This window comes from Fusarium graminearum, chromosome 1 (genome assembly GCF_000240135.3).
Source record: "Fusarium graminearum PH-1 chromosome 1, whole genome shotgun sequence".
Lineage (NCBI taxonomy): Eukaryota > Fungi > Ascomycota > Sordariomycetes > Hypocreales > Nectriaceae > Fusarium > Fusarium graminearum.
The window spans coordinates 5,029,062-5,056,115 of NC_026474.1; the positions used below are offsets into that span (position 1 = coordinate 5,029,062).

The window sequence follows — 27,054 nt, forward strand, 5'->3', positions numbered from 1 at the left end:
GAGAGAGGCTCCACCAAAAAGATTACTCTGTAAACACACCCTGACCCCTGGTCGATCAAGTTGGGTCCCATGATGAAGGAAAAGAAAAAGAAGGACTGACATGACATGGTCGAGATGAACTCGTCTTGATGGTGCCCGATTCATTGTTGGTCGACGAGTGTCCACATTTCCAGCTTCAATCTCATCTCAATGCGACAGAGAATACGCCTCCAGGACTTTTCAGTAGGTATTTTTGGTTACCATGATTGACTTACACCAAATCCACTCGTCGAATCCAATCATGACAACCAAACTTCCAACTTTCAAAGAACCTTTCAAGCTGCCACGCAATCAATCCCTCGACCCTGGCTCAAAGCGACCGAAATAGACCACCAGGAGCATCAAAGACATCACCAGGTTGCCAAACAAAGAAGTTCCCAAAGACCACCACCACGGAATCACCGCACCTCTTTGTCCTGGACTATCCAAATTCGGACTCGATCCTTTTACAATACCGCCATCGAACACTCTTTCGAGAAGTCGATCTTGTCCCTTGTTCTCAGTATGGACTATGTGAATACTATACTCGCGGGCTGAGCAAAGCCCAGACAGTTGTGTCTTGCGCCTTTGTTCTGCCTGACAAGCTTATTACCGTCCAACCGTCCACTACCGCATGTTCCCTTGAGATCTCTGTTTTTGGCAGAAACAACAAATCAACACAACTTGCCCAATATGAGAGGTCGTGATATTCGAGTCAAAACTGTGCGATACCCAGTCTCAAAACACTTGCGGGCGTCCTATGACCAAAAAAAAGAATGGTGCAATATTCGACAGCGAAATTTTTGCGCTGTCAAGTCTGCTCTTCTCCGTGGAGATACCAGCGTTACCCTTCTGAATTGGCATGATGTTCCAGACTACATGTGGAATCATCTTACTCAGGCCGATGAAGAAATCGACACACTCTTAATCGATGCTTTTGCGCTCACTCCCAAACCCGCCCATGACCCGGATCCAAGCGGCAACTTACAGGCGGATGCTCGAAAAGACATTGAGTCAAGAAAGTGGTACGGTTTGAAGTTCAACTTCGTCAAAGTACTTGCCAAGGGAGGTCAAGGATATGTTTCGTTGTGGCATGTCACCTTCGACGACGGCTCGACCAAGAAAGTCGTGATCAAGAAGGGTCTAAGTCCCTCATTCGATCCCGAAAAGGAAGCCACATTCCACCTACGGTACAAAGATGCGGAACACACGACCCAGGTCATCGATCTAAACCAGTACTCCAAAGACATACAAGAAGAACTGCTGAAAAAAGACCCAGCATGCCGCCCACGGTTTATGAAAGGATATCCCTGGGATGCCAAACGCCTGGGATGCGCTGTCTTTGAGTATGTTGCCTATGGTGATGTATGGAAGTACATGGAGTCCATTGTTCCAGGGAAGAAAAAGAAGTTCCCAAATCAAGTTCTTTGGGGGATAATGGAATGCTGTAAGCTGTCTTGTTGAAGCAATCATCTCTCCTGGCTGACGTTCATATTTAGTTGCCCTGGCACTTGCCACTGTTTCATATACACCGAGTTTCGACGGAGATAATACCTTCGAGAAGGAGTATAGACGAGCCGAAGAATTAGATAAGGTGGAGGATCTTTTGGGCCATGGCAAGCGTGCATGGTATTCGGAACATGATGTCCATCAAGACCTGGAGGCACTTAATGGTAAGTATGCCAACGCATTTCCCGGATTATATTCTAACTTTGACGTACTTAGTACTCATGGGTGAAGATCCAGCTCATGGAAACCAGCCTATTTTCAAGGTAACCCGGCTTGAATCCTGTTGATGACGCCAATATGCTGACTAGGACCCAGTTGCATGATTTGGGAGCGTTTAGTGAATGCATGCGCAGAGAATGGAGAACTGTGACCGAATTCAAGATTTGGGAACGACGGCATTACCCTAAGGATCACGCTGTAACACCAGTAGGTACATTACAACCTTGGAGCTTCCGGGATTGCTAACAGGGTATTGTCAGGAACAAATAAGCAAAGAATGGGACAGCCTTCCTATCCGATGTGAGAAACCAGAGATACAGAAGATGTTTTGTGGCTCAGATTTCCGAAGGGGGACCAAGTGTGCCGGACGATATGGGACATGGACCAATGTTTTTCTTATTGCCAGAGTGGTAAGTGTTAATCTCTTCTGTTCGTGGTACCACGTTTATCTAAACGTTTGCAGATGGAGTCCATGATTACCCGGGAGATTATGAGGTACCCTTTCAGACCCTTGACTCATATTAGAGCTGATGGTTCGACGGGGCCACAAACATATGGTTGGGTGTTACAGGACCAAATGCATGCTTGGGTCGACCCAGAGCTACGCGACCTCCTCTGCATGTGCCTCTACGAAAACCCTGCCGACAGACCCAAACCACTGGAGATACTGATGATTGTTAAGAAATGGAAGGACTCGAAAGACCACGACCCTACAGAGGTTAGTAAATGGTGGGAAGACGTTCGCGGTCCTCGACCGGTTATGCCTTACAAACCACAGAAGCCAACTCCGAATTCCAATGCCATGCAACAGGCGGCAATAGATGGGATAGGATTTCTAGCACTGCATTCTGCTACAAAACCAAATCCAAAGAACCAAGCCCCAGTTGTCGACCAGCCCGCTCAACCTGCCAAACCTGCTTCTGATGCTCAACCTGCTGCTGATCAAGGGAGGCCAGCTCCAAAATTAAATGCCGTTCAAAAAGCGGCAATGGATGGGCTAGGATTTCTAGCACAGAATTCTATTAAGAATCCAAATCCAAAGGATCCTCAGCCAGTACCTCCCCCACAGCCGCAACAAACGAAACGTCCGGCTAACCCTCGTGTTCCGGCCAAGGTTGCTACGGCACGCGACAAGCGAATCTTGTCGCAACCACGTACACAGCATGGCCAGGTACGACCACAAAAGCGTCCTCGGTTGGAGGTTGGGCCAGGTGAAGCCATTGACATTGACCGCGAGGAGGCTGCTTACCGGTGCAGTGGTAATTCTGGCAACGATGCTGCACCGGTTGCCCAGCCTGTCCAGCCTGGACGCCCTTCTGACAATTTCGTAATGAGTATCAACCGCGCTACTCAGAACCCTGCCAGGCGTGTCAGGTTTGACGATCCGCTGAAGCCCTCCAAGACAAGCAAGGTTCAAAAGAAGCTCCTCTCGTCAAGTACTCGAAAGGTGAAGCGTGTGCCAGGTCCAAAGAAGTCCCAGGCGCTTGAAGCGCTTGTTCAGGGCGATACTTCAAATCTGCCTGTGGCTGTTCAGAATATCATGTCTCGGGTAAAGCACCTCGAGGCACGGCTCAAGATCGATGCCATTCCTATTTATGCTTACTTGAAATAAGAGCAGGTTTTAGAGGTCTATGGCTTGCTGTTGTGTTTGGTTTGTAGCTATGATTTGATGGATAGCAAAGTGTGTTTCTATGGGATTTGTGCTTTTGGGATTATTTATGTTGGTTTTCGTTGCTGTTTAACGGAGTTTGCTATATAACATTGATATTTTAAACAATATATTATAGAACGTTTTGTTCCTGGGTATCACTAACTCCTATCCGACTCCTGCTTTCCCTGCCCCTGACGAGCTAAATACATAAATATTCCAATTTCCAAGCAGAAATAACTCAATTATCATAGCGACACTCACAAGTTCCGTTACTAGATTTGATATCGCCCACGGCACTCCCTTGACTGTCCACACACTCGGGCGATCCACCTCTGAACATCTTCCGTTGGACAATCTCAACATTACCTGGCCATTCGGCAAAATCTTCACCATCAGACCCTTCAGCATTGCCACCATTCCCTTGCATCCAAAGTGTAGCTTCAAAGAGCGTGTCGTCAAACATGCACTTGGCAGCAACATTGCTCGACGAGATCATATCGTCCGGAACGACCGTCTTGGTCATTGAGAAGGAGAACTGCAGTCGTTCTTGTGATGTGTTCTCATCCAGGCGCTTGAGAGTCAAGTTTGCAAAGGATGGTGCAAAGGGATTTGCAGTGGATGAAATGTTGTACGAGTCGTCGTTGTCGTTGGGTGTAATTATCCAGAAGAATGTCGCTGAGGAGCCTTGCGTGTAAGGATAGCAGCGCCATGTTGACGGGTTCGAAGTACATTCTGTGGATGTGTTTTGGAGATCTGCTCTGAAGGCGTAGGAGCCGGCTGGGAACTTGGGTGTTGGCTCTAGAGTTGATGATTCCTGTGGTATATCCTTGCTTCTGTTGTTGGTTTGTCAGTCTCCCTTCTCTCTCATACATCTCAGCTGTGACTTACGCATTGTCCAGCCCTATTGACAACCCAACGCCCAAAGCAATCGCAACGATAGCTGCACCGATCATGAAGATGACCAACAAACAACATCCCCTCCTCTTGTCCACGCCGCAGAACCTCCGCTCCCGAAGACTGCCACTGTCCGTCGTGTCAGGCTCTATGAACTTGCCCTTGGTCTCGTGATAGCCATAGCTGTAGCTCGGCGGGGAGTAATGCGCCGGGGGTGGAGCCCGGTAGGCTCTTGCCGATGGGATGTAGGCCGGTGGCGGGATTCCATTGTTGCGAAGAGCGCGACGGGGAGATTTCCTGGGGATGCGTAGAGGAGCTGGGGGAGTAGAAGGGCTGGGAGGTGAGGGTGTTAAAGCGATCTCGTTTTCGTCAATGGAGGGGAGATGAGGACGGGAGATGGAAGTGAAGGATGACGCCCTATGGGTATGACCTCTGATCATTTTTGATAGATGCAATTATGTGACTAGTAATTCTGGATAGGTGGTTCAGTCAAGTGTTGTTGTGGTTAAACCGATGACGCTGGTGTAGGTCTCTGACAACTGAATAGTAGACCATGAACAAAGAACCAAAAAAAGAAAAAGGTAGGGTAATCAAGAGCATAAAGGACTCAAAAATCAGGCTGTGATTGTGCTTCCTAGGACCGGGATAGAGGCAACCTTGATATGTTCAGCTCAGCCTGGTACGACAATCGTGCATGCAGTTCAAGTATATGTTCTGTCGATGATGGTGGGATAAGATGCATTCAATTCAAACAGTCAATCAAGAGGAAATTCGTCGAGTTTTCAATTCTCAAAGATGAAAGATAACAAAAACGCATCATCAATGATCTTATCGCTTTGAATCCATCCCTCCTCCTCCTCCTCCAATTCAAACTATCGATTTCAGCTGTTTGCTTTGCCCTTTACACTGTCTATTTTTCGCCTCCTCCACGTCCCCGCCTCCCCTCGTACCGTTAGAACTAACTAAAAAGCCGTTCAGAAATTCAATTAACAATTCAAAGACCCGCCCGCGCGGGATCATGGTTATCCGAAGGGGGGGCGTTGTTTTACTTTAGCGCCTCCTTGCGCTCCCGCTAACAAAGGCCTCGTGATTGGGGATGTACCTGGAAAGGTGGCGTTGAGCTGTGAAGCTTGGCTTGCGGAATATTGGTTTGGCTGAGGGAAAGAGGTGAAGCTTGAGGGGGATCTGCATATTGAACCGGGAATTCCATTGCTGTCAGGGTCGATCGATATTGTGAATTCGGAATGCTATGTATATGGAACCATCGTCTTATTGAACCCTTCGATTCTATCCCTCTACTTTACCCTTCTAAACTTCACGTCTACCAGTGTTTCCCTCTTACTGCGATAGACCGTCTATGTAGATCCCTGACGTTCTCAAGTATACAACTGTCGCTAGCTTACACCATGCTGAACAAAAGCTCCAATCGTGGTTCGGGTATTGCTCTTCCACGTTACATCAATCAATCCTTCAGCTGCCCTTCCTTCAGCTACTCCTGCACCTCTGCTACTTTCTCAGCGTATGTTGGAGCCTCCAAAACCTCACCCTGCTCGGTCCAGACCGCCGACAACTCTGTCTCAATCTCGTCTCGACGCTTCTTCCACTCGTCCACTTGCGTCAGTCGCTCGCGTAATTCCTGCAACTCCTTCTCGACTTGCATCTTCTCGCGTTCGGTGCCAATTCGCTCAAATTCCCATTCATCTCCTCGGTCACCCATACCAAGGACCAAGTTGTATTCGTGGTACTTCTTGAGAGATGCTCGAGTTGAGATAGTAATAAGTGCTGCAGATGTTAGTTGAATGATATCACAACCATAGACAGAGTTGAAACTTACTGATGCCCTTCTCTTTGCATGTCTCGTACAGCAAGCCCTCAACGTCACTCGACACGGCGCTTGTACCTTCGTCCACAATAGCATATTGAGGCTCGTGGTAGAGTAGGCGAGCAAAGCCCATGCGCTGCTTCTCACCTCCACTGAGAATATCCTTCCACTCTTTTCGAGTGTCCCATCCACCCTCTCGGTCAGGTAGGTAACCCAGTCGCGCAGCTTCAAGAACTTTAATAAGATCATCCTCGGATTTGCGCTTCTCCTTCATATCAACATGGCCATCAGGGTAGATAACTTGGTCACGTAGGGTTCCTGGGCTCAAGTAGGGTCGCTGAGGAAGGAACATGATGCCATCTTGACCAATATCCTTCGGGCGACTGACCAGTCCTCGGTAGACCGGCCACAAGCCAGCGAGGATTCTTGAAATTGCGGTTTTGCCCACTCCATTTGGCCCAGAGATCTATATGTTGTCAGTACACGCACAGGCCACAATGCCGATAGACTTACGAGTAGATGTTCGCCCCTTCGCACAATAATAGACAATGATTCGAGCAATTCCTCGCCCCCCTGAGGCCACAGGCCAGGAGCGGCAACTGGTACATGCTCGAATCGAACGCCGTCAAATCCCTTCTGGATAGTTCCTGAGACATCAGACAGAGAGTACAGTTCGCTCTGTCCAGCTCGAACCTGATAAGCATCGGCGTTTACCCGATGCAGTGTCGAGATGAGTGTGTACACGCGGCTGGTATATCCAGCCAATTCTGACAAGTCCTTGATCGAGTACATCATGCGACCACCTGCATCTGCAAGTGAAAGCATAAGTCTCTTGTTCGTGATGAACTCCTTCATGCGGTTGCGCTCTCGTCCTCCTCGTACACCATTCTCAACCATCTCAGCCCGGCCTCCAACGCCACCCCACGCCGGCAGGAAGACAGGGAGGGATGCCAGCAGGTAACCATAGGCACTCCAACTGTATTTGAGGATGAAATCTTCCAAGATATTGTAGCGGATCTTGAGCATGTAAATGCCTTCCATCCAGGTCTTTAGCGACTTGAACTCACGGTTCAAAAAGGTCTTTTCAGTCTCGGCGCCGCCATAAAATGCGACTTCCTCAGCATTGGCAATCAAACGGGCATGTAAACTTCGGAAATCACCCTCTTTTCGACCCTCGACAGCCTTTAGTTTTCCGAACGGCGGTGAAAGTCGTCGCAGAATGCTAGCAGTCAGGAAATAATTGCTCATGAGACCAGTAATAGCAAGAGGACCCAAAGACCGGTAAAGCTGGTAGTTGAATACACACAAGTCGACAAAAGGTTTGCCGAGTGATGAGTAGATGTTGGCTGCTGAAGCACAGAATAGCGTCAAATCTTGTGTGATAAACTGGTCAGCACCTTGGCCGACACCTCCATCCAAATTGGATAGCTTGTAATAGTTAAGGTTATCATTAAGGTAGAGGTCATGGATATATCGCGTCAGTCGCGTACGGAAGGCGATGGAGACCTTGGATTCAAGGTACTTGATCGTCGCGTTTGTGTACGAGGCAAAGCCTCCAATTCCGCACCACTAAGATGTGTAAGTCTCTGATACTCATATGGTGTAAGCCGGTTACTTACCTTTAGTATGCCCCATAAGAACGCTCTCCCGTTGCCAGCAACTAAATCGCGTACAATCTCACCATCTAAGCGAGCAACAACCAATGAAAGGTATGTTCTCAGCATCAGGAATGCGCCGTGACTAACCAGTAAGCCGGCTTCTTTACTGGACCACCGTGGGATCATGATGCTCATCAAGCTCAGGAACTGGTGCAGAAAAGCAATATTAAGACCGGGCTTCGTTTGTGCTGCCGGTACCGTTCCCTCCCGTAGACCAGATACACGGGGAGGGTTTAGAAACAAGCGGCGATGCGCATCGAAAGTGAGCGGCTTGGTCGTGTTGATGACCACTTTCGATGTGCTATCTTTATATGGGACATAGATAGTTCGCGATCCGTCCTTGTTGTGAAGCCATGAGTTTGTGCGCACGAGTTTCCGTCCTTGCTCTCGCTCATGTCGTCGATTCTTCCACCATCGACGTCCTCCGGCTCCACCAAGGATAATTGAGATTGCGAGGGCCAATGTCGCGAGTAGACGGGTTGTACGTGTTGTCCCGCGCAATCTTGACTTGATCTTGCCGGTCCATTTGTCGAGAAAGGCGGCTAACTGCTCCTCGGCAGCAGTATACCGGAGCGTTGATTGCCCAGCCATAGTAAGAGGTTGATTGAGCGCAGGCTTTGTGATGACGCTGAAATGTTGTGTACAGTGCTATGGTACTTGGAGTAGCTTCCCCACGGCAACAATAACGACCGAGTCTCTAGAGAGGCTCAGGGCGCTTGCTTTACGTGTCCATTAGTAAAGCGTATTGTGTATTATGTGGAAGTTTTGGGCAATAGTATGAGTATGGGAAACGTGTGGTGGCTAGAGTCTTCTAAGACAAAATATGGTTGAGGTTGTCCTGTATCGCAGTCATGAGCATGTGAAATACGGGTACCCGAGGCAAGTGGCACATGGGACCGGCCTGCGCCTGCCTCCTGCTGCGACTTTCCTTACTTCACCTCACCTAAGCTGCAGCCGACGGATGCGGCGAACGGGAATGACGACACTGTGTCCAATCACATGATTAAAGAAAAGCTGGGGAAATATGGGGAAGGCATTTGGCTATGGCTAATTCGATGGAGTCAGCATATCATTGGTTCGGTTGAAGTATCAACTGGATATTGCTTACCCTAGACTTTATGATGAATTTATCTTTACTCGTGATACTATCAACTTGAGTATTTAGGTTTTGATATGTTGTATTATCGTCAGGGTGTGCCAATGTACTTCCCGATTGCTTGCGCTTCGATATATTCTCACTTCAATGGCTTTTAGCGGGTACCAGTGTGGCAATCACTGTAAGTGTTTTTAAGGAGTAGCAGATATATCACTGTATGAGATTGTATACGAGATTGTGTACAAGAGTCGTAAATCGGGAAGAGTTCGTGGAACCATTGCACATCTTACTGCCGTTCAAAACCTAATTTAAGAACAAAATCGAATATCCGTCTGAAGTTCAACGGATTCAACATGAAATATGTTCATGGGTAGCTCAGGGTTCAAAAACGACACGACTCAGCATCGACACGCTAATCAAAGGGGTCAGCTCACCACTGCGAACTTACAGGCTTTGAGGTTAACCGATGACACTTCTCCCTCAACTCGCTCATTGAGAGAGTCGGCCTCGCCGAGAGAACAAGGTGATGATGTGATTGCTACAGAAACATGCTCAACAAAGCCATGCCTAGGTAGGATCATAATCTATTATGTTACGACAAACGAGATCGATGTGATTGATATGATGATATTCTAGGCCAAACAGAAACACCAGCTGCAAGGTCTCTCTAACCGGACCGCAGCGACAGCGGGTATGCAGGTCTCTTAAGTGGTCGAGCCAGAAGGTCCCACGATGCATGGAGACATCACTGATCCGGGCGCCAACGGGGCCAATCATGCAGTTTGAGCAAGGATGATAGTCCCGGTCCGACAGGGATAAGGGCTCTTTCCGTGTCTCAGTCTCGAAAGAGAAGATGGAATTTGAGGATTTGAATTGGAGCTGATGTTCCTAATTAAAAGGGATTCGTGAGTAATTCGATGATTGGTATGGATGAAAAGTGCTGTCGACAACGCACGTGAAGAAATTCGTGTGGAAGGTTTGGAAGCCAAGGGACCAGCGACTCAGGTAAAGCTACCTGCCACCTACTATGCACATTAATTAATGAATATCGGTGGGTGGAGGAGCATGGACCAAGGAGTTATCTCTTGTCAAACTCGACGACATCCAACGCATACATATTTCAAAACCTGGCAGCCAGGGTTCTCATCATGACAACAGGATACAACAAATACAGCAGAGATTCTACCTAGGTACCGTACCCGTCAACAAGCCCATTTAGGTTGCATGACACGAGGAAACATTGAAAGAGCGTGCATCTCATCCCGTACGTCAGTGGTCATGTAGCAGTAGCACACGGATGTGAGTGACATGGTGGCAGCCTCAAATCCAAATCCAAGACCACACCAAGAACGCAAGGAAGAAGCTTGAAAAGCTGGGGAGAGCTTGGGCCCTTGGCGAGAAGAGCAAAAAATAAAACGACTGACTGAGTGATGACTGTCAAACTCTCGTTTGTTTGTCGATGGAGACCCGAAATTAAGCTCCTCTCTCTTGCAGCAACTTACCTACAGGATAGGCATCATGTTAAAAGGAGAGACCCTCTCCTCAGCGCTCTGCTGAAAGATCGCGGGCATGGATGGTATGTATTAGAGCGAAGAACGGATACCCCATCCCTTGTTGGTGGGCATCAGTGCTACCAGCATCTGGTGATGGCAGCCCGACCACTTAAGTGGCTTTCTGGTTGACCGGAACTTTCCAGTACCACTATGGGTGTTGAAGGGATGGATGCAGTATATAATGACTGCAGCGATTGCAATTTATCGAGAGTGCAGTTAATTAATTAATCAATTAAAACGTTGCTTTTTGTGTTCTGATAATCCAACTTCTCACGCAGAAATTGTCCCAGCCCAGCCGACAAAATAAGTGTAATGAATGTAGGTACATGCACAGAGCCAGGACAGGGGTCCTTAGGCGCCGCACCAAGCCATGGGTGGACTAAACCAGCCATAGGACAGGGTGGTTAAGATGAGCTTGGCGGACACCATTATTAGCGGAGATGAGAGACAAGGGATGGTCTTTTTGACTATCAAAAGATACCGATGATGTGGTATCCGACACTGTACACACCGCCCATCAACACTCCACCATGAGCAGTGTCATGCAGTGTTGTTTGTACAGTATACGATAGCACTCGTCCAAAATGGATGCTCCCGGAGGGTTAATCTCAAGCCCAACTCCACTCACACCTCCCTCTACCACCCACCCCAGTCAAACCCAGTCGAGCCCCATCCTGTTCGACCTCTCTCAGTCTCTCACAGGCTCAGTGACCCTGCTGCTCACTGTTTCTAGCGGAAGTGCCCCCCGGCCCAGGCTTCCCTTCCAGCACGTCTCCCACTGTCGCTGCACCCGCACCCGCACGCACTGCATCGCGTCCAGTCCAGTCCAGCCTTTCCAAATCGAAAATCAACCTTGACTTTTACCTTTACCTCTCTCATCTTCATCAGCACCTAATAAACATCACCCCAGGGAGAGCGAGCGAAAGAGAACACCCCTGGCCTGCTCTATTTCCTAATCTCTCCTCTTCGAGCCAAGACCAAGTTCATCTCTTAAAGGCAATCATTTCGCTTGCGCGCCAGGTCTTTTTCAGCCTCCGATCCGCCCGCCTTACCTCTCTCTCTGGTCCCCGTCGCCCGCTGGTCCTCCGTCTTTTCTCATTCTCACTGAGCTCCATCCCCCGACCGACGCACTCCCCGATCAGGTTTCCTGTTGACGGTATCTGTCTCAAAGATTGAGACGAATCGTCCACACATTCATTCATTCATTCATTCATTTTCGTGGCCGTTTTTTGGTCGGTTCTGCAGCTTCGATTCTTCCTGTACGATTCTTGGTTCAGGCCGACTTCTAGCCTCCCCTGGCCCAAACGCGCCTTAATTTCCCGCCGCTCGCCCTTTTACCTTCTGCGACGACAAAACTCCACCAACTGTTTATACTTGTCATATCCATTGACTTCGTTTCTTGTCACGCTTCAGGCCTCGATAGGCCCTATTTGAAGAGTTAGGGGTGATATATCAGCCGGATTTGTTTGTCTGCGGTCAACGATGTGAGTACCTATCACTCCTTTTACATTCACGAGACGTTGCGCAGTTGCTTGGGCAGTACGGCATTCCCAAGGTTCTATTAGCAAGCTTCTTGCGGATATGCCCCGTCTGTGAAAGCCGCTGTTGCACGATACGCAGGAATCTGGTGTCAGCATTTTTTTGATACACCATTGCCTCGTCCGAGCTATTACTTTCACGATAGCTTCTTGTTTTCCAGTTTCCGCGAATTAATAGCTGACCAGTGTCTAGATTCAAAATAACAAAGAAAACATGTCAAACACAAACGACGAGATTCAACCTCAGGCAACCTCAGCCGATGCTGAGATGTCAAACAGGGGTCAGTCATCTCGAGAGGAGGGAACAAGCTCCAAAAAGGGTCGCGGCCTCCTCAAGGTTCCTTCGAGATCATCGTCACAGCGGAACCAATCGTCACCAACATCGACTGGGCTGAGTGGGGCTACAGTCAGCGATCCCCGAAACAGTATCGGAAGCCGATCGAAGGAGTCTAAAGGAAGTCTCCGGGCGCGACGACGGAATGGAAGCACCTCAAGCAACAGGACAGGAGGTGAAACCGAGCCTACAAACACTGCGGTAAACTCCCAGCAAAACTCCACTGCCGCCCCCCCTCAAAAGAAGAAGCGTGGTGGTCTTTTCGCCTTTCTCGGATGCTGTGGTACGCCCGAAGGTCCAGCTGGCAACGAGGAAAACAACGAGAACGTGCACAAGCTCGACGTCCTACCTCAACGCCCGACATCCGCAAGGTCGCGAACCAATACTCCCCAGGAACAACCCAGGCCAGTTACCGCGAGAGAGTCTCAAGTCACCGTTCCCGCCCCGGAGCCCAAGGAAGAGGCTACCTCATCAGGCCACGCCCACGACGAAATCACAACGACAGAGCGAGAAAACAGGGAATCGAAACAATCGGTTCCCCCTTCAGTCACAGTGGATCCTCCCAAGCCTACTCCCACAGAAGATGAGCCTCACGTGGCAGACAAGACGCCCAACAGCGGTGACGTGGATATGCGAGATGCTGCCACTGAGGAGCCTGAGGAAGAGGCGGCTGTAGCCCCTGCAGTCGAAGCTCCAGCCCAAAGGACGATACCACCTCCCCCACCCCCGGCTGTCGTGGCACCCAGTCAATTCACGGATGCAGGCCCCTCAGCGCCCGAGCCGCAGAAGTGGTTGTTGCCCCCGATTGCACCAGAGCACAAGGGTAGAAAATGTCTGGTCCTCGATTTGGATGAGACTCTGGTTCACAGTTCCTTCAAGGTATGTTTAATCATTAATCTGGATAATGTGGATACGCGCTAATTACTGCCAAAGATCCTACACCAAGCCGACTTTACAATCCCTGTCGAGATTGAGGGTAACTACCACAATGTGTATGTGATTAAGCGACCAGGTGTCGACGAGTTCATGAAGCGAGTTGGCGAGCTCTATGAGGTCGTCGTCTTTACAGCTTCTGTCTCCAAGGTGAGTTTCTACTTGAATAATTTGGCCGAGCAGGAAACTGACAATTCGTAGTATGGAGATCCGCTATTGGACCAGCTCGATATCCACAAGGTTGTCCACCATAGACTCTTCCGTGAGAGCTGCTACAACCACCAAGGAAATTACGTCAAGGACTTGTCCCAAGTTGGCCGAGACCTGAAGGATACCATCATTATCGATAACTCGCCCACCTCGTACATCTTCCACCCACAGCACGCCGTGCCCATCAGCAGTTGGTTCTCTGATGCCCACGACAACGAGCTACTAGATCTCATACCCGTCCTCGAAGATTTGGCCGGACCTAATGTCGCCGACGTCAGCCTTGTTCTTGACGTCACACTCTGAAGCATGACCGTTTCTTAACAACATTTTTTACTTTGTCAAAAACATTTTTCCACGATTCGAACTACAACCGTTGATCTGCAGAGTTGCCATCATAGCGGAAGGCGTTTGGTTGAGAGCTTTCGTTTCCTGGCGTAGATGTACTATTGTCTAATCATACATAATTGAGCGGTCGGAACGGAACGAAATGAAACGAACCTCGCCAACACGCTCAAACTTCCTTTACACAGATACCTAGCGGCCTTTTGGCCAGCTTTTACACGGAGGCCTTTTACAGCAGGCATTGCCTTTACATCTCACAGATTCGGAGCAAGAAAAGATGGACCAACACCAGGAGAGGCATGGGACACACACGAGCTCTTCATCTGCAGAGACGAAGGGCGCGATTGGGGTGATTCCGTGTGCAGTACACGCCGGGCTGAAGAAACAGAGATAGGGCCTGTTGAGGCATTTGGAACCTTTGATACCATCTCATCTCACAGAGATGAAAAAAAAGAGCTGGAGGAGGACTCGCCGTGTGCATGGATGACGCGCCATCGATGCGCGAATGTTTTTTTGTTGTCTTGATTCCCTTTGTCTTATGGTTTCCTGTCTTTTGATACTGCTACTACTGCTTCTTCTCTCTTCTTCCTCGTTGTCGTTTCATCTTTTTGATTATACACCCCCTATACATTCATGTCGAGTCTGCGAGCGGACTCGGAAGCGAGCACGAGAGCGTTTGTTGTTGATATCCAATCTGCCTGACTTGATGATAGGGATCAACAGGTGTAGAGGCTACAGCCATCTCTCCCATACATAGTCTCACTAAATTGTAAAATTTCTTTTAAAAGAATAATGGCCTTGAATGAAATAATCATAAGTTTCTTTTTTTGGAGGGGAATAAATTGACTTTACTTGAGTTGGTGAAATTGAATTGGTGGGTGAACTGTCTTGCTGTAGTGGAGATATTACCTATTGTGGAGAGCTGTAGTTAGTCCCGTCCCTAAAGTTTGTACGGGCAGCTCAAGATGAACGCCACCGGATAATTATAGCACCGCATCCCTTCTTTCTGGTGAATGTGGCCTCAACTCCCTAAGTGGTCTGGTCCACGGGGGGAGGGAGTAGCACAACCCAAACCATTAATTTAGAACCCCATCTCTCGTCTGGATCTTTGGTTTCCATCAACGTTTACTATCTATTCCCTCCTTTCTTTTCTCCATTTCGCGCTCTCTAAGAACCCTGCTGTGATTCTCTTGTCAAATACCCTTCCTCGGCTTTAATTCTTCAACAATGGTACGTCCTGACTCTCGAATCGAGAGCAATTGGCGATGCAAGCAACCGAGCTAGTGTCGCATTGCGACTGAGCTCTATTTCTCTTGAGCTCTGATTCATATGAACAAAGCTTGTTACATATGATCGACAGCAATTCGCTAACACGTTGCTTCTCTATAGTCTTCTCCTCGTCCTTCTTCCCCCGTCAACGGCGGCGCTGCTGCCAGCGGTGCCAACATCGGCCGACCCTCATCACCTGCTATCCCTGGTGGTCCCCGTACTGCCATCCGACGACGCGCTGCCGCCGACCAGAAGGAGAAGATTGCCAATGCCCGACCAAGCAGCACTCGCGCCGCTGGCGCCGGTGGTTCCAGCAGCACCATGCTGCGTACGTTCCTCCATCCAATACCGAGCTCGAAGCTCATACTGATACCCCCTTTATAGGACTTTACACCGATGAGTCGCCCGGTCTCAAGGTCGACCCTGTTGTTGTCCTTGTTCTCTCTCTTGTCTTTATCTTCAGCGTTGTTGCTCTTCACAGTACGCCCCCTCCTCCCCCACCTCCCTCGTTACGGAGATGTGTTCAAAGCGTGTTCTCTAACTCTATTTATAGTTATCGCCAAGATTACCCGAAAGTTCTCCAGCTAAACGGTTGCGAAAAAGTCTCAAATTTCACGACGAAGCTCGAAGAGAAAGGGAGATGATGATATCTTTTGTGGACGCTGCTATTTCTTGTTATCACCTGAACGTGGCTGGCGTAGGGCCTCTTTTCCACACATGAAGTTATGTGATGTGAACGACGCGCCACACCCGCAACTGGGAGAAGGGTTAGGTTAATACGGCCACCGGAAATTTTGTTTGTTTGGTATTGCGGTTTATGAGGGGAGCCTTTGTATTATATCTCGGGAAAAGAAGGGTCCAAACCGACAATCTGGACTTTGACTGTTTTAACGCACGAATATGGAATCTCTGTCTACTGCGAATGTGACATACAAGTGACGGCTGGGCAGCAACTCAGATATTGTACTTGACTAACTAATAAGGGACAATCTATAAGAGCAAAGCAAAACAAAGAGCTCCTTTCTGGAAGTTACGCTGCTGTCCTGTAGTATATACACGCAATAATCTGGATCATGCAATTCTCTCGCTAACACCTCGTCTCCTTTTCCCTCCCTTGCCAGACTCATCCTCATACGTGTTTTGTCCATATCCATTGGATAAAACTGGAAAAGAGTCAACATCATTAATACCTTTTTATTCCATGTACCACAAGTCAATACCTTCACCAGTAAGTCGAGTACCCAGTATTCTACTCTTCGGCAGACTCAGCTTGCACGGGCCCTGGCTTCTGTCTGACATATACGGATACCCCTTAGCAAACTTGATCATTAAGCTTTTAGAGACTCTGGCGTGACGAGTCAACCACAGATCTTGCCAGGATTGGGGGGCGAAAGAGGGCTAATTTGTATTGCCAGAATCATTAACACCATGCATCTTGTTATGCATACGATGGGGTACGATGCTTCGCTGGGCCCTTTCGATGCTGCTTGAACAGGATCAATGTAGTATCAGTGAAGTAAATGCTTGACTAAACTAACTTCCTCTTGACTCTCCTGAATACAAGCATCTACTTATTCTCCGACTTGAGCTGGAAATCCTCCGTAACAGACAACTCTTTCCCCATGGCTACCATGACATCAAGCATTAAAGTTTGCTTCTGCTTGATCAAAGCACTGGTTTTGGCCTTGAGTTAAATGAAGCGAGTGTCCGAATTGTTGCCCATGCCTCGGGGCACAGCATCAAGCATAGTTCGCTGCATCTTGATCAAAACACTCATTTCGGCCTCGAGTTGCATCAACCGAATGCCCATGTTGTTGGCCATGCCTCTGGTGACACCATCAAGCTTGATTTCCTCTGCAGGAACGATCTCAAGGGTCTTGATCGTATTCCCAAACGGGACTTCGCGGGTGATAGTGGACGATGCCTGTCCTGGAGTAAATGTGATAGGGCGTTCGATTGACACCTTTGGGGCTGGGGAAGATGCTTCGGCCTTGATAACAATGTCGGCATTTTCAATAGCATCGTCCCATTGTTTGATCTATTACACAGTCAGTCAAATATCAAGACACGTGTTGTGCTCTGGATACTCACCGGCTTTCCGTAGAACATGTGCTCGACAGCTGCCTTTATAAGACGATGCGAAGCCTCTTTCTTGGTCTTGGAAAGAGGCTTCTGCGAGTATCTTGTTAGCTAATAACGAAAAAGAGATGACGAAGATACATACACATTTGTGCTCTTGGATCTTGCACTGAACGCATTCATGTTCGCAATGAAGAGTCGACGCCTGCTCACGAGACGCTTGTTCAGGGCGTTGGCCGCGAAGGATCATCTGGATCTCGCATTTGCGACATGGGTTCAAGAAAGTGCATGGAGGTTTCTCTTTCGCACCATGGCTGCTTGGGAGACCGCCGGGTTCGGTAGGGGTAATTGGGATTCTCATACTTCGGAATATCTGGGAAGAAATGTTGTCGAATGTGCTTCAGAAAGGAGAAATGAAAGAGTTTATTGTGTGGGGGATATATCTTAGATTAAGTGAGAATGTCGAATGTCTAGCTACAGCTCAGATAGATTGGCAGGCGGAAAAGACGGGTAGATGCTGTCGTCTTATATGCACGCTGGCTATATGCTTGTGATGGCGGTTAATGACCATTCGCATTCCAGATTCGACTGCGGCTTGCCGCCTGAATGATCCTTTTATACCAACCGGTTTAATCATATGTTACTGTTTAACGTGGGTATCCTAGCTTGCGTTTGTTTAGTGAAATCATATGGCCTACCACCTTAGATCCCTGAAGGACCTGATGTGTCACCCCTATTCATCCTCAGACTCTCCTCCATTGCTCGCTTTAATTCCTCATCGTCATCGTCGCCCGTGTTTGCCGAAGACTTGCCCTGGCCCATCTTCCTTCTGTACTCTTCTTCTGCCAAACTCTGCTTTTTGACGTACTCCATCACAATGTCTTCCTCGGTTTGCTGACTGCTTTCCTTTTCCATGGCCTCCTTTGACGCTGCTATCGCACGTTCAAACTCGTCATCATTTACTTCTCTGGGCGGTAGTGACGGCGGGGATTGCCTCTTAGAGGCTTCAATGGCTTGCTGCAGCTCTTTGTCGTCATCGTTAGTGGATGCTGTGTGTGATTGAGCCACAGTGTCTGTCTCACTGAACCCTGGCATTTCAGAATATTGAGGCAGAGACGTGTCATTTCCTAGACTCTGCTGAATGGCTTGCTCAACAAGAGCTTGGTACTCCTCATCGGTGATCTGATATTCCGCGTCCTTGAAGATGGATGGGTCTTTCAGAGGAAGTGGTGCAGCTTCGCCTGCTTCGGCTCTCTGTCGGACAACGTTAATGCTTTCACGCATAGCGGCTTCCACCTGCGCATCTTCTTCGGCATTACCACGTGACGTCTCTTGAATTGATGCCCGAATAGCCTTCTCAAGCTCTTCATCCTCGGAAGAGTGCATTTTTATGGCTGAAGCACCACTTGATTTCGATTCTGGGACCGGGGTGTCTGAGTTGGCTCTCTCCCATGCTTCCTTATGAGCATGTAGCTTCTTTCGTTTTTCAAAGGACAGGTTTCTAGTGTGAAGCCACCCAGTTTGAGGGCGTTCAAACACAGTCTCTGGGTTGTCTTGTTGAGACCCCTCTGGTCGTTTTCCTGCAACCTTCTCCTTCTTCTTCCATCGATAAAACTTGTCAAGATCAGACGCGAAGTTGTTCCACCGTTGCACGACGTCATTTCTTTCGCCAGGCGTTGCCTCTTGCATCTCGTGCTGGCCCTGAACAGCTCGCGAGGAAACAATGTAATTCAGAACGCTCTTTGAAAAATATCTGGTAATCTCAGCATCGACACCCTGCATGGTGTAAGCTGGGATAGACCAGAAGCCTGTAGTATATTAGCAAAGCATAAACGTCCATGTCCCGACAAACTTACCTGCCGCTGGCTTTGCTACCACACCTCCGATACCCTTACCGAATCCTTTAATTAGACCCTGCATTCCCTCTTTCTCGGCACCTTTCAGGGGCTGTGTCACAAGACCAGTGATGCCGTCAAATAGTCCATAGCCAAACTCTTTGCCTGCTACCATAATACCAGAGCCAACACCTGTTACCTTATCAACAGGGCGAATAGTCTCGTCGTTGTAAAGTTTTGGCATGTTTCTGAAACCTCTGGCCAGCCCAAGGCAAAAGTTCATGGGTGTTCTGGCACCAGTGGTAACTACACGACCAACTCCCCTACCTGTTCCAACAGCTGCGTCAACGTAGTTGACAGGCGATGCACCCCGATCTTGCTTGGCAGCGTTCGCCGCTTGCTTCATCTGCTCCTTCCAGGATTTCTGATTGGTTGCTGCTTGAGCGTTCGACCGATCGGGGGATGATAGGCCGGAAGTGCTGGATGCTGCATCGCTTAGAGTAGGATGCGATGTGTTAGAGTGGGAGGGCGTCAGGATTGCAGAGTTTAGTGTTTCGGTGTCTGCAATGCTCGCCGCAGAAGTTAATTTCTGATCCGAATCAGTGCCTTGAGGTTTGGCTAGTGATGCATCACTCTCAGTGGCACGAGAGTTCGCAGTGTCCGATGGTGTCTGGTCTTTCTTCTTGGGATTAGACATGCTCTTGAAGAGCTCTCTGGGCATATCGGCAATAGCCATGCCAATGCCCCCTATATCTGTGACAAGCGACAAGGTGCAAGCAGAAATTGGATCAGGCGGCTGCTCCTCTGTGTTGTACTCCCTCATTCGATACCTGTTCCTGTTAGCTCAGCTTTAGTACAGTCTTGGTATTGTAACTTACAGCTTCAAGTCAGACCACTGAAGTATTCCCTGCTCCACCAGAATTGCAGCAGCAAAGGCACTGAGTCGTACTTGGGTTCTTCTCACACGCCAAGCGGCGGCCCTGCTCGGTGCCAGAGTACAGCGCAACTTATCCACCTCGAGATGATCGTGGAAGCTCTTTCCGCCGACGTCAGTTCCTTTCTCTTCTCTGATTTTCTGTCCCATAGCCTTGGCTTGTTCCAGAGTCTCGGGCTTGACGCAAAACTTGATGGCCTCGGCCAACTTCTCTGCAGTCAGCTGCTTATATGGGATCGGGTCAGGGCCGGCCTTGGCTCTGGCTATCATGGCACCCCAGAATGGCTGATCTCCAAAGAAGGGTACCACAAGGGTAGGCTTGCCAGCCTTGATACCGGCAGCGGTAGTGCCAGCACCACCGTGATGTACCACACATGAGACATGTTCAAACAGCCAGTCGTGAGGAACATTGCCCAACATATATACTCCATCTGGCTTGCCAAGATCATCAGCACCAAGACCACCCCAACCTTTCGAGACCAGAGCCCTGACACCTGAAAGCTTGACTGCCTCGAAGATCATTTCGGTCATGGCGTTTGGGTCATCGACCACAATGGAACCGAATCCAATGTAGACTGGAGGGGGTCCATCGCGCAAGAACGCTGCCAACTCGGGATCGGGCGTGTACGATGAGGCGAGGTTGAGAAAGTAAAAGCCAGAAATATCAATGTGTCGGCCCCAATCGTTGGGCTTTGGAATCAAGGCTGGTGACCTGTGACGAGTTAGTTGATGGTGCTCCTGTAGTAGCTTGCAAATACCTACCAGCAGTATGTCCAAGAGATTTTGAGTCTTGAAAGAAGTCCAGGTGCCCAGATCAATGAAAGTGGGGGAAGGTCGAGCGCCTTCTTACGGAAGCGGTTGATAACATCTCCCAGACCCTGCCATGTCATCATTTCTACTAGAGTATATGACATGTAGTTCGTCATCACGTCATCGGTATTTGACGATTGAATATTGGCCAAAGGATGGGGAAAGGCTCGTGTTGGCGACCAAGGCATGCTATAAGGTTGTTAGTATACATCATTTATTACAACGAAGTGGATTACTCACGTAAACATCATGTGCACAGGGATACCCAATTTCTCAGCAATATGAACATGGGCGAAACTAGGAGGGTTGGCAATGATAGCATCAGCAACAAAAGGCTCCTGGCCTGAGTTGCCTGATACCAATGAAACGTCCAAGGGTGCGTTGGAGGCATGGGGCTTGGGAGCCGGGCCAAGGCCATCACCTCCTTCGATACATGATCGCCAACAACCCATAAGTATCTCTTCGATACCCTTTCGACGCTTGGTGATTTCACCGCTGGTAATGGCGTCAAAGCCAGGCATGAGGCCGGGGTGCTTGACCATAAAGGCCATCAGCTCGGCAGGGTCACCTCCGATGTTGAAGAATTCGAGGCCATTCTCTTCGACAAATGTGCGGAAGGTGGGATGAGTAGCGATTCGTACTCTGTGTCCATATGTGTCTTTCAAAACCTTGGCTAGGGCGACAAAAGGTTGAACATCGCCTCGAGATCCAACAATTTGTACGACAACATTGAGTTTTGGTGGTGGAGTTTGACCAGGTCTACCTCCAAGGCTTGGGGGAATATATGCGGGAGGGAGATCAGGCTGTTCGGGCTCAGGAGCAAGTTGATCTTGTAGAGTTGGTGTGAGAAGATCGGCAAGTCTTCTGTTTTTGGCATTGATATTGATGTTGACTCGACCGTCGCCTATTTGTAGATGTCACTGGTTAGTCTAAGCGCCGAGGTAGTTGGGCAGTTCACTTACCTGTCAGTTTTGCACCAGCATCAAATCCAGGTTGTGAGAAGTGGACTTGATCATGGGCCTCTCCGTAAGGAGGAGGAGCTGCATCGCTATCGGCGATGTGAATATCTGGTAATTGCAGGTTGCTTGAGCTATCGTCATCGCGGGGTTGTTGCTGTTGCTGCCGACCCGCAGCAGCTTTATCGTTGATGATGCCAGCCATAACTAAGTAGCGAATGAATCGCAAGTATTGGCGGATAAAACGATCAAGTTGCGCTTACCATGGAGAAACGAAACTCTGAGAGCGATAGACGTTGGGAATTTAAAGAATGTCGTTGAAGGGTCTAAAGGGTCGCTTTCGTTAAGTTGTTAGTGGGGGAGGGAAGTTGAAACCAACGACGTCAGCGGGTAAACTTGCGAATCAGGAACGTGATAGAGATCTAAACTAAACTAAGCCACAGGCAACGAATATTAATTACCCTTTTGGGTATATTGAACGACAATTCTCGGTCTTTTATTTTTGTTCAACTCTTAATCACAATACTGTATCTGTACTATCTCGGTCCTTTGGAGCATCTGTTTGTCATGATTTGACGTAGCTGAATTACATTACGAATCTCGACAACTCTCATGCCAATTAAAAGCTATACGCGCAAACTATCTAGGCAGTCTTTGATAAACACGACGGAAATAAGATGCTAACAGGACAATAGTTTGAACTCGTATCTTGGGTCCTCAGGTCCTTAGGCCCTTGGGCATATCAACTTGATATCTGTGCTTACTCGGTTTTGATAGCCGAGTGGATGATGATCAGATGGTTGTAGACGTAAAGGATTGACTGCCCCTGCAGCTTATTCTTGAACAGAGCCCCTCTGCAGTGTTACCCAAACTAGGTAGGTAGCTGCACTGCCATTGTAAAATTGCGGGACATGTTGTTTTGTGATAGTGACACGATTACTAACAACAAGACAACGTGGCCGAGTGGTTAAGGCGATGCCCTGCTATCTCTATGAGACATCATAGGCATTGTGTTCGCACGCGTAGGTTCGAATCCTGCCGTTGTCGACTTTCTTTTTGCATACTCTTCATGAAAGGTGGGAATGTCCAAGTCGATCAATGAGGCGTAACGCTGAAGTAGCTGTGTTGGACGAGATGTGTAGCATGAATACTCTAGAATAGGTCCCCATCTACTGGTGGAAAGGAACTGAGAATGAGAATTAAACACTAATGAATCCCCGGTCTAAGAATTAGGTTTCTTCCGTATAACAGGTAAGGATATCCGTAGCTGCAGCTGATATAGCTGATACCCGAGTTTCAATATGAAGAACAGGGTTTCACACAAAACATGCAATGCAACTCAATCGTAGATCAACTGTAAACCCACTTAACGGTGATTCTCATCTGTCATCCACAATTGAACTTACAATGAGACAGTGACATTGACCTGAACTCCAAGAATTCACTGCTGTTATTCATGTTCAACACCGAAAACACCAAGAATAATGTATCCCCAAATCTGTAGTCGCTTTCTTATCCCCAAGACAACGTGGCCGAGTGGTTAAGGCGATGCCCTGCTATCTCTTTCGAGACATCATAGGCATTGTATTCGTACGCGTAGGTTCGAATCCTGCCGTTGTCGGATATTTTTGCTTTAGAGACGAATGGGTTCTCTCTTTTTGCTGTGTGCTTTCTCTTTGAGTGCGTGAAAAGTTATTGTCCTGTCGCTAGTTATTGATAGGCTCATCAACTTGTTGGGTATATATATATTTCATTAATGCTCTGATGCCGACAGAAGGAAGAGGGACTATAATAGGACCAAATACATCCAGCTTATTTCTTTGTTTTTAGTCTATGAGTATACGAGGTTCCACGATCTAATCAGAGATTGATAAGAAACAAGTGGCGGGAGCTTATTTCTTAGGCATGAATGAATGAACGAATTATCCCGCCCGGCAATTACGGACAGAGACGGAACGGAACATTTGTAATAATCTTATCCTTGACTAATCGGTAGTGAAAACCGGAACTAATTCTATCAGACCCAGATGGGACTGTTGCCGAGATGAAAGGGACCATGTTGGAAATCCCCCGCTGAGAATGTCACTGTGATTCCTATCTAGATAGTCCGTGACTAGAGTAGGAAATACGGAGCGAGTATCATATTCCTTGTTTAGAAGGATTCCAGAAGCTGAATTCCTGTGTTCGTTTTGTTTTGAATACCAACTCGAGTACGTATGCACCGACGACAACTTTTGACTGTGCCTCATTATCTACGTAATGTCGTATCTGCCAAACTCAAATAAACACCTGACAGCCAAGAAGAAAAACCTTGATAAATGGAATCTTGAGTTGTATCCGAGTGGGATAACTAGACCGATCCAAAGCTAGGGCAACAGGCTGAGCAGGGTGACATCTTTTTTTTTTCACTTAGATGAAAAAAGAGGATCCCAAAATGGTGAAACAGGCACATTTTTTTGCTTCAATCCAAGGACGAGGACCCAAGCACAGACGGTTTCGATGCAACAGTGGGTTTGCCTCATGACATGGGTTGTTATGTGAGCATTAGTGAGCAGAGATTAGAGACTCTTGGTCTGGGACCATGGCCGAGACTCACGGGATAATAGAGTAAATGACGTTGTTCTAAGCTTAAAACACGGTAAAACTATCTAGAGCCCAAGGGGCAAATGATTGTTTTGTTTATGCATAAAGTAAAGCAAAGCAAGGCAAAGCAAATCTAAGAAACGCTTCACGGACTGTACTAGAGACGTCACATAGTAATTAACCTAACCGTTGACAACGGCCTCTCCCGTTGTTTAAACTCATTTACTACTGTATTTTAGGTTATTAATCAACATATCCACTCAATGTTACAGTCAATTCACCTTATACCATGTTGCCGTAAATCATAGTACCAACAGCGTTCTCAATACGTAACTACCACCCTGGTCTGTCCCGACTAGGTAGGCAGGTAGTTAGCATTGCTACTGTACTCCATTATCTCAAGCCAAGATTGGGGTATCGGACGAATTCATAACCGATGGCATTAAGATGCCAAGATGTGACAAAGTAACGTCTGCCAACTACTACCTACTTGATTCCGCAACGCGGACAAGACATAACAGGAATGTGATGAAAGATAACCAAGTGTCAAGATATGTATAATAATCTTCTTCCAAGTGTTATAGGAACTGTGGATTGTATTCTATCCACAAAGGATTATATCCACCATACATGATCCAACTTTGATCCTTTAGACCTGTTACTGAAACAGAGTAGATAGATAACGTCCATACCGGAAGAAAAGAAAAGAAAGAAACAAATTAACCAGTGGATACAGACCCTATCTTTCTCGCCTTGCCGTTACGCATAGATCCCAACGGCATTAAACTTTGCCAGGAGGTCTTGCCAATGTCGCACTAACAGACATCATCCATCAATCCCATCGCACCCAAGACCCAGGGAACTAACTTGGCTACTCGCAACCTTGCAAAACCCGTTTACGGTCCGATTGACTTGGACTTACTCGATATGTCAAGATATCCTTGGAAACCGGTAAACTTAAAAAGAGCCGCTTCGCCCTTCTGATCATCACTTGTACTACTCTCCAGCAAGACAAATACATTCGTTTCTCCCACCTTGTACACTCCTTCTTTTCTCTCTACACACACATCACATTCTTTCACTCATATACCCATCTTGAACACATCTCAACCATGCGTTGCCAGATCCTCGCCTCTGCCCTCATCTCGGGGGCCATGGCTGCTCGTCCTTTCCTCGAGCAGCCCGACACTGGCCTCGAGATGGTCCTCGGAGACCTCCCCAAGGGCAACCTCCCCAAGCTCGACCAGATGATCGGTCTCCCCGACTTCGAGTGGGCTGCTCAGAACTACCTTCCCATAGAGAACTACACCTACTACCGTAACGGTGCCGCTGGCGAGTGGTCCTACCGCAACAACCTCGAGGTCTTCCAGCGCTACCGCTTCAAGCCCCGTACTATGGTCGACATCACAAACGTCGAGAACACTCTGCCCACCACCATCCTGGGCCATAACTTCTCTGCTCCCTTCTTCATCAGCCCCTGTGCCAAGGGTGGCAATGCTCACCCTGACGCTGAGAAGAACTTCGTCAAGGGTGCTGCCGCCGGTGACATCCTCTACATGCCCGCCCTTTACGCCTCTCTCACCATCGAGGAGATTGCCAAGGCCAAGGCTGAGGGCCAGGTCGTCTTCCAACAGCTCTACCTGTCTTCCAACGACACTGAGACACAGGAGCTCCTAGACCGCTCCGAGAAGGCTGGCGCTGCCGCCATCATCTTCACCGTCGACTCTGCCGCCGACGGAAACCGCCACCGTGCTGCTCGCTTCGGTGTTGGCTCTGCCGATTCCGACTACTCCTACATCACCTGGGACTACTACAAGAAGCTCCAGAAGATGACCAAGCTGCCCGTTGTCATCAAGGGTATTGGTTCTGCCGCTGATGCCAAGCTCGCTGTCCAGCACGGTGCTCCCGCCATCATCCTCTCCAACCACGGTGGTCGTCAGCTCGACGGCAGCCCTTCCGGTCTCGAGGTCGCTCTTGAGATCCACGAGGAGGCCCCTGAGGTCTTCAAGAAGATCGAGGTTTACGCCGACGGTGGTGTCCGTTACGGTGCTGATGTCCTCAAGCTTCTGTCTCTCGGTGTCAAGGCTGTTGGTCTTGGCCGTCCCTTCATGTACGCCAACGTCTTTGGTGTTGACGGTGTCAAGAAGGTCATTGACATTCTCAAGCACGAGATTGCCATTGATGCTGGTAACTTGGGTGTCCCTGATATCCAGAAGATCAACCCCAGCTATGTAAGTCATTCCACTGGTACTCGTTATTTTATCAATTACTAATATTTCTCTTCAGGTCAAGTGGAAGTTCAACAACTGGGGCCAGTAAATGTTGCATAGCGCTGGGCGTTGAGCATTGATACCAATATCTGTACATACAATTATCTTGATTCAAGTGTTTATATTTTTACTTCATATAGAGAACAAAGAAAAAGGCACACAGCCTATTGATGACTTAAATCCTGACCAGTTAACCTTTGTGATTATCCAGCTGATGTCTGTTATTGTTGTTGTTACTGTAAGTCTAGAGTGATAACCCAGCAACCTACCTTGCCGGCCTGCATCTTAACAGTGGCTCTCGGGCGAAAGGAACAGTTATAGGAGGGATATAAGATGCAACTCTTGACAACTGGCAATCTTAATGAACTGAATATTGCACAAGCTGAGCGGACTGCCTCATTCGTCGAAATGCAGAACATACATTATGCCGACTCAGCTTTGAAACATGCAAGGCGTCTTCTATTCTGCACCAAGATGGAGCATTTCATCCTCCCGTCTTGGCGAAAACAGAGATATATCGTACTGAAACTCAGCTCATCCC

General features: G+C 48.3%; 9 protein-coding genes and 2 non-coding genes across 11 annotated transcripts; 7 read left to right on the forward strand and 4 right to left on the reverse strand.

Annotated features, from left to right (window-relative positions):
• Positions 1–897: 897 nt before the first annotated feature.
• Positions 898–1,814, forward strand: FGSG_11962 (uncharacterized protein; the record flags this gene model as incomplete). Its single annotated transcript, XM_011319031.1, has 3 exons — positions 898–1,465; positions 1,518–1,691; positions 1,744–1,814. 3 exons carry the CDS (start codon positions 898–900, stop codon positions 1,812–1,814), a joined length of 813 nt encoding a protein of 270 aa, XP_011317333.1.
• A 395-nt stretch (positions 1,815–2,209) lies between these two features.
• On the forward strand, positions 2,210–3,358 carry FGSG_11963 (uncharacterized protein; the record flags this gene model as incomplete). Its single annotated transcript, XM_011319032.1, has 1 exon — positions 2,210–3,358. The coding sequence occupies one exon, from the start codon at positions 2,210–2,212 to the stop codon at positions 3,356–3,358; it is 1,149 nt and encodes a 382-aa protein (XP_011317334.1).
• A 197-nt stretch (positions 3,359–3,555) lies between these two features.
• FGSG_01525 (uncharacterized protein) lies at positions 3,556–4,731 on the reverse strand (the record flags this gene model as incomplete). The annotated part of the gene is made up of 3 exons (XM_011319033.1): positions 3,556–3,596; positions 3,659–4,230; positions 4,286–4,731. 3 exons carry the CDS (start codon positions 4,729–4,731, stop codon positions 3,556–3,558), a joined length of 1,059 nt encoding a protein of 352 aa, XP_011317335.1.
• A 931-nt stretch (positions 4,732–5,662) lies between these two features.
• Positions 5,663–8,362, reverse strand: FGSG_01526 (uncharacterized protein; the record flags this gene model as incomplete). The annotated part of the gene is made up of 4 exons (XM_011319034.1): positions 5,663–6,073; positions 6,126–6,579; positions 6,627–7,682; positions 7,733–8,362. 4 exons carry the CDS (start codon positions 8,360–8,362, stop codon positions 5,781–5,783), a joined length of 2,433 nt encoding a protein of 810 aa, XP_011317336.1. The 3' UTR covers positions 5,663–5,780.
• Positions 8,363–12,172: 3,810 nt separating this feature from the next.
• FGSG_01527 (uncharacterized protein) lies at positions 12,173–13,738 on the forward strand (the record flags this gene model as incomplete). Its single annotated transcript, XM_011319035.1, has 3 exons — positions 12,173–13,171; positions 13,226–13,375; positions 13,427–13,738. 3 exons carry the CDS (start codon positions 12,173–12,175, stop codon positions 13,736–13,738), a joined length of 1,461 nt encoding a protein of 486 aa, XP_011317337.1.
• Positions 13,739–14,852: 1,114 nt separating this feature from the next.
• On the forward strand, positions 14,853–16,247 carry FGSG_01528 (uncharacterized protein). The gene is made up of 4 exons (XM_011319036.1): positions 14,853–15,007; positions 15,167–15,374; positions 15,431–15,526; positions 15,600–16,247. Exons 1-4 carry the CDS (start codon positions 15,005–15,007, stop codon positions 15,632–15,634), a joined length of 342 nt encoding a protein of 113 aa, XP_011317338.1. The 5' UTR covers positions 14,853–15,004; the 3' UTR covers positions 15,635–16,247.
• Positions 16,248–16,736: 489 nt separating this feature from the next.
• Positions 16,737–17,375, reverse strand: FGSG_01529 (uncharacterized protein; the record flags this gene model as incomplete). The annotated part of the gene is made up of 3 exons (XM_011319037.1): positions 16,737–17,084; positions 17,138–17,218; positions 17,271–17,375. The coding sequence occupies 3 exons, from the start codon at positions 17,373–17,375 to the stop codon at positions 16,737–16,739; spliced, it is 534 nt and encodes a 177-aa protein (XP_011317339.1).
• Positions 17,376–17,592: 217 nt separating this feature from the next.
• FGSG_01530 (uncharacterized protein) lies at positions 17,593–21,865 on the reverse strand (the record flags this gene model as incomplete). Its single annotated transcript, XM_011319038.1, has 6 exons — positions 17,593–18,933; positions 18,982–19,790; positions 19,839–20,606; positions 20,657–20,893; positions 20,945–21,608; positions 21,667–21,865. 6 exons carry the CDS (start codon positions 21,863–21,865, stop codon positions 17,828–17,830), a joined length of 3,783 nt encoding a protein of 1,260 aa, XP_011317340.1. The 3' UTR covers positions 17,593–17,827.
• A 744-nt stretch (positions 21,866–22,609) lies between these two features.
• FGSG_20524 lies at positions 22,610–22,707 on the forward strand. The gene has a single exon. It is a non-coding gene; the product is annotated as a tRNA-Ser (tRNA).
• A 475-nt stretch (positions 22,708–23,182) lies between these two features.
• On the forward strand, positions 23,183–23,281 carry FGSG_20525. Its single transcript has one exon. It is a non-coding gene; the product is annotated as a tRNA-Ser (tRNA).
• A 2,074-nt stretch (positions 23,282–25,355) lies between these two features.
• On the forward strand, positions 25,356–26,562 carry FGSG_01531 (uncharacterized protein; the record flags this gene model as incomplete). Its single annotated transcript, XM_011319039.1, has 2 exons — positions 25,356–26,474; positions 26,530–26,562. 2 exons carry the CDS (start codon positions 25,356–25,358, stop codon positions 26,560–26,562), a joined length of 1,152 nt encoding a protein of 383 aa, XP_011317341.1.
• Positions 26,563–27,054: the final 492 nt, after the last annotated feature.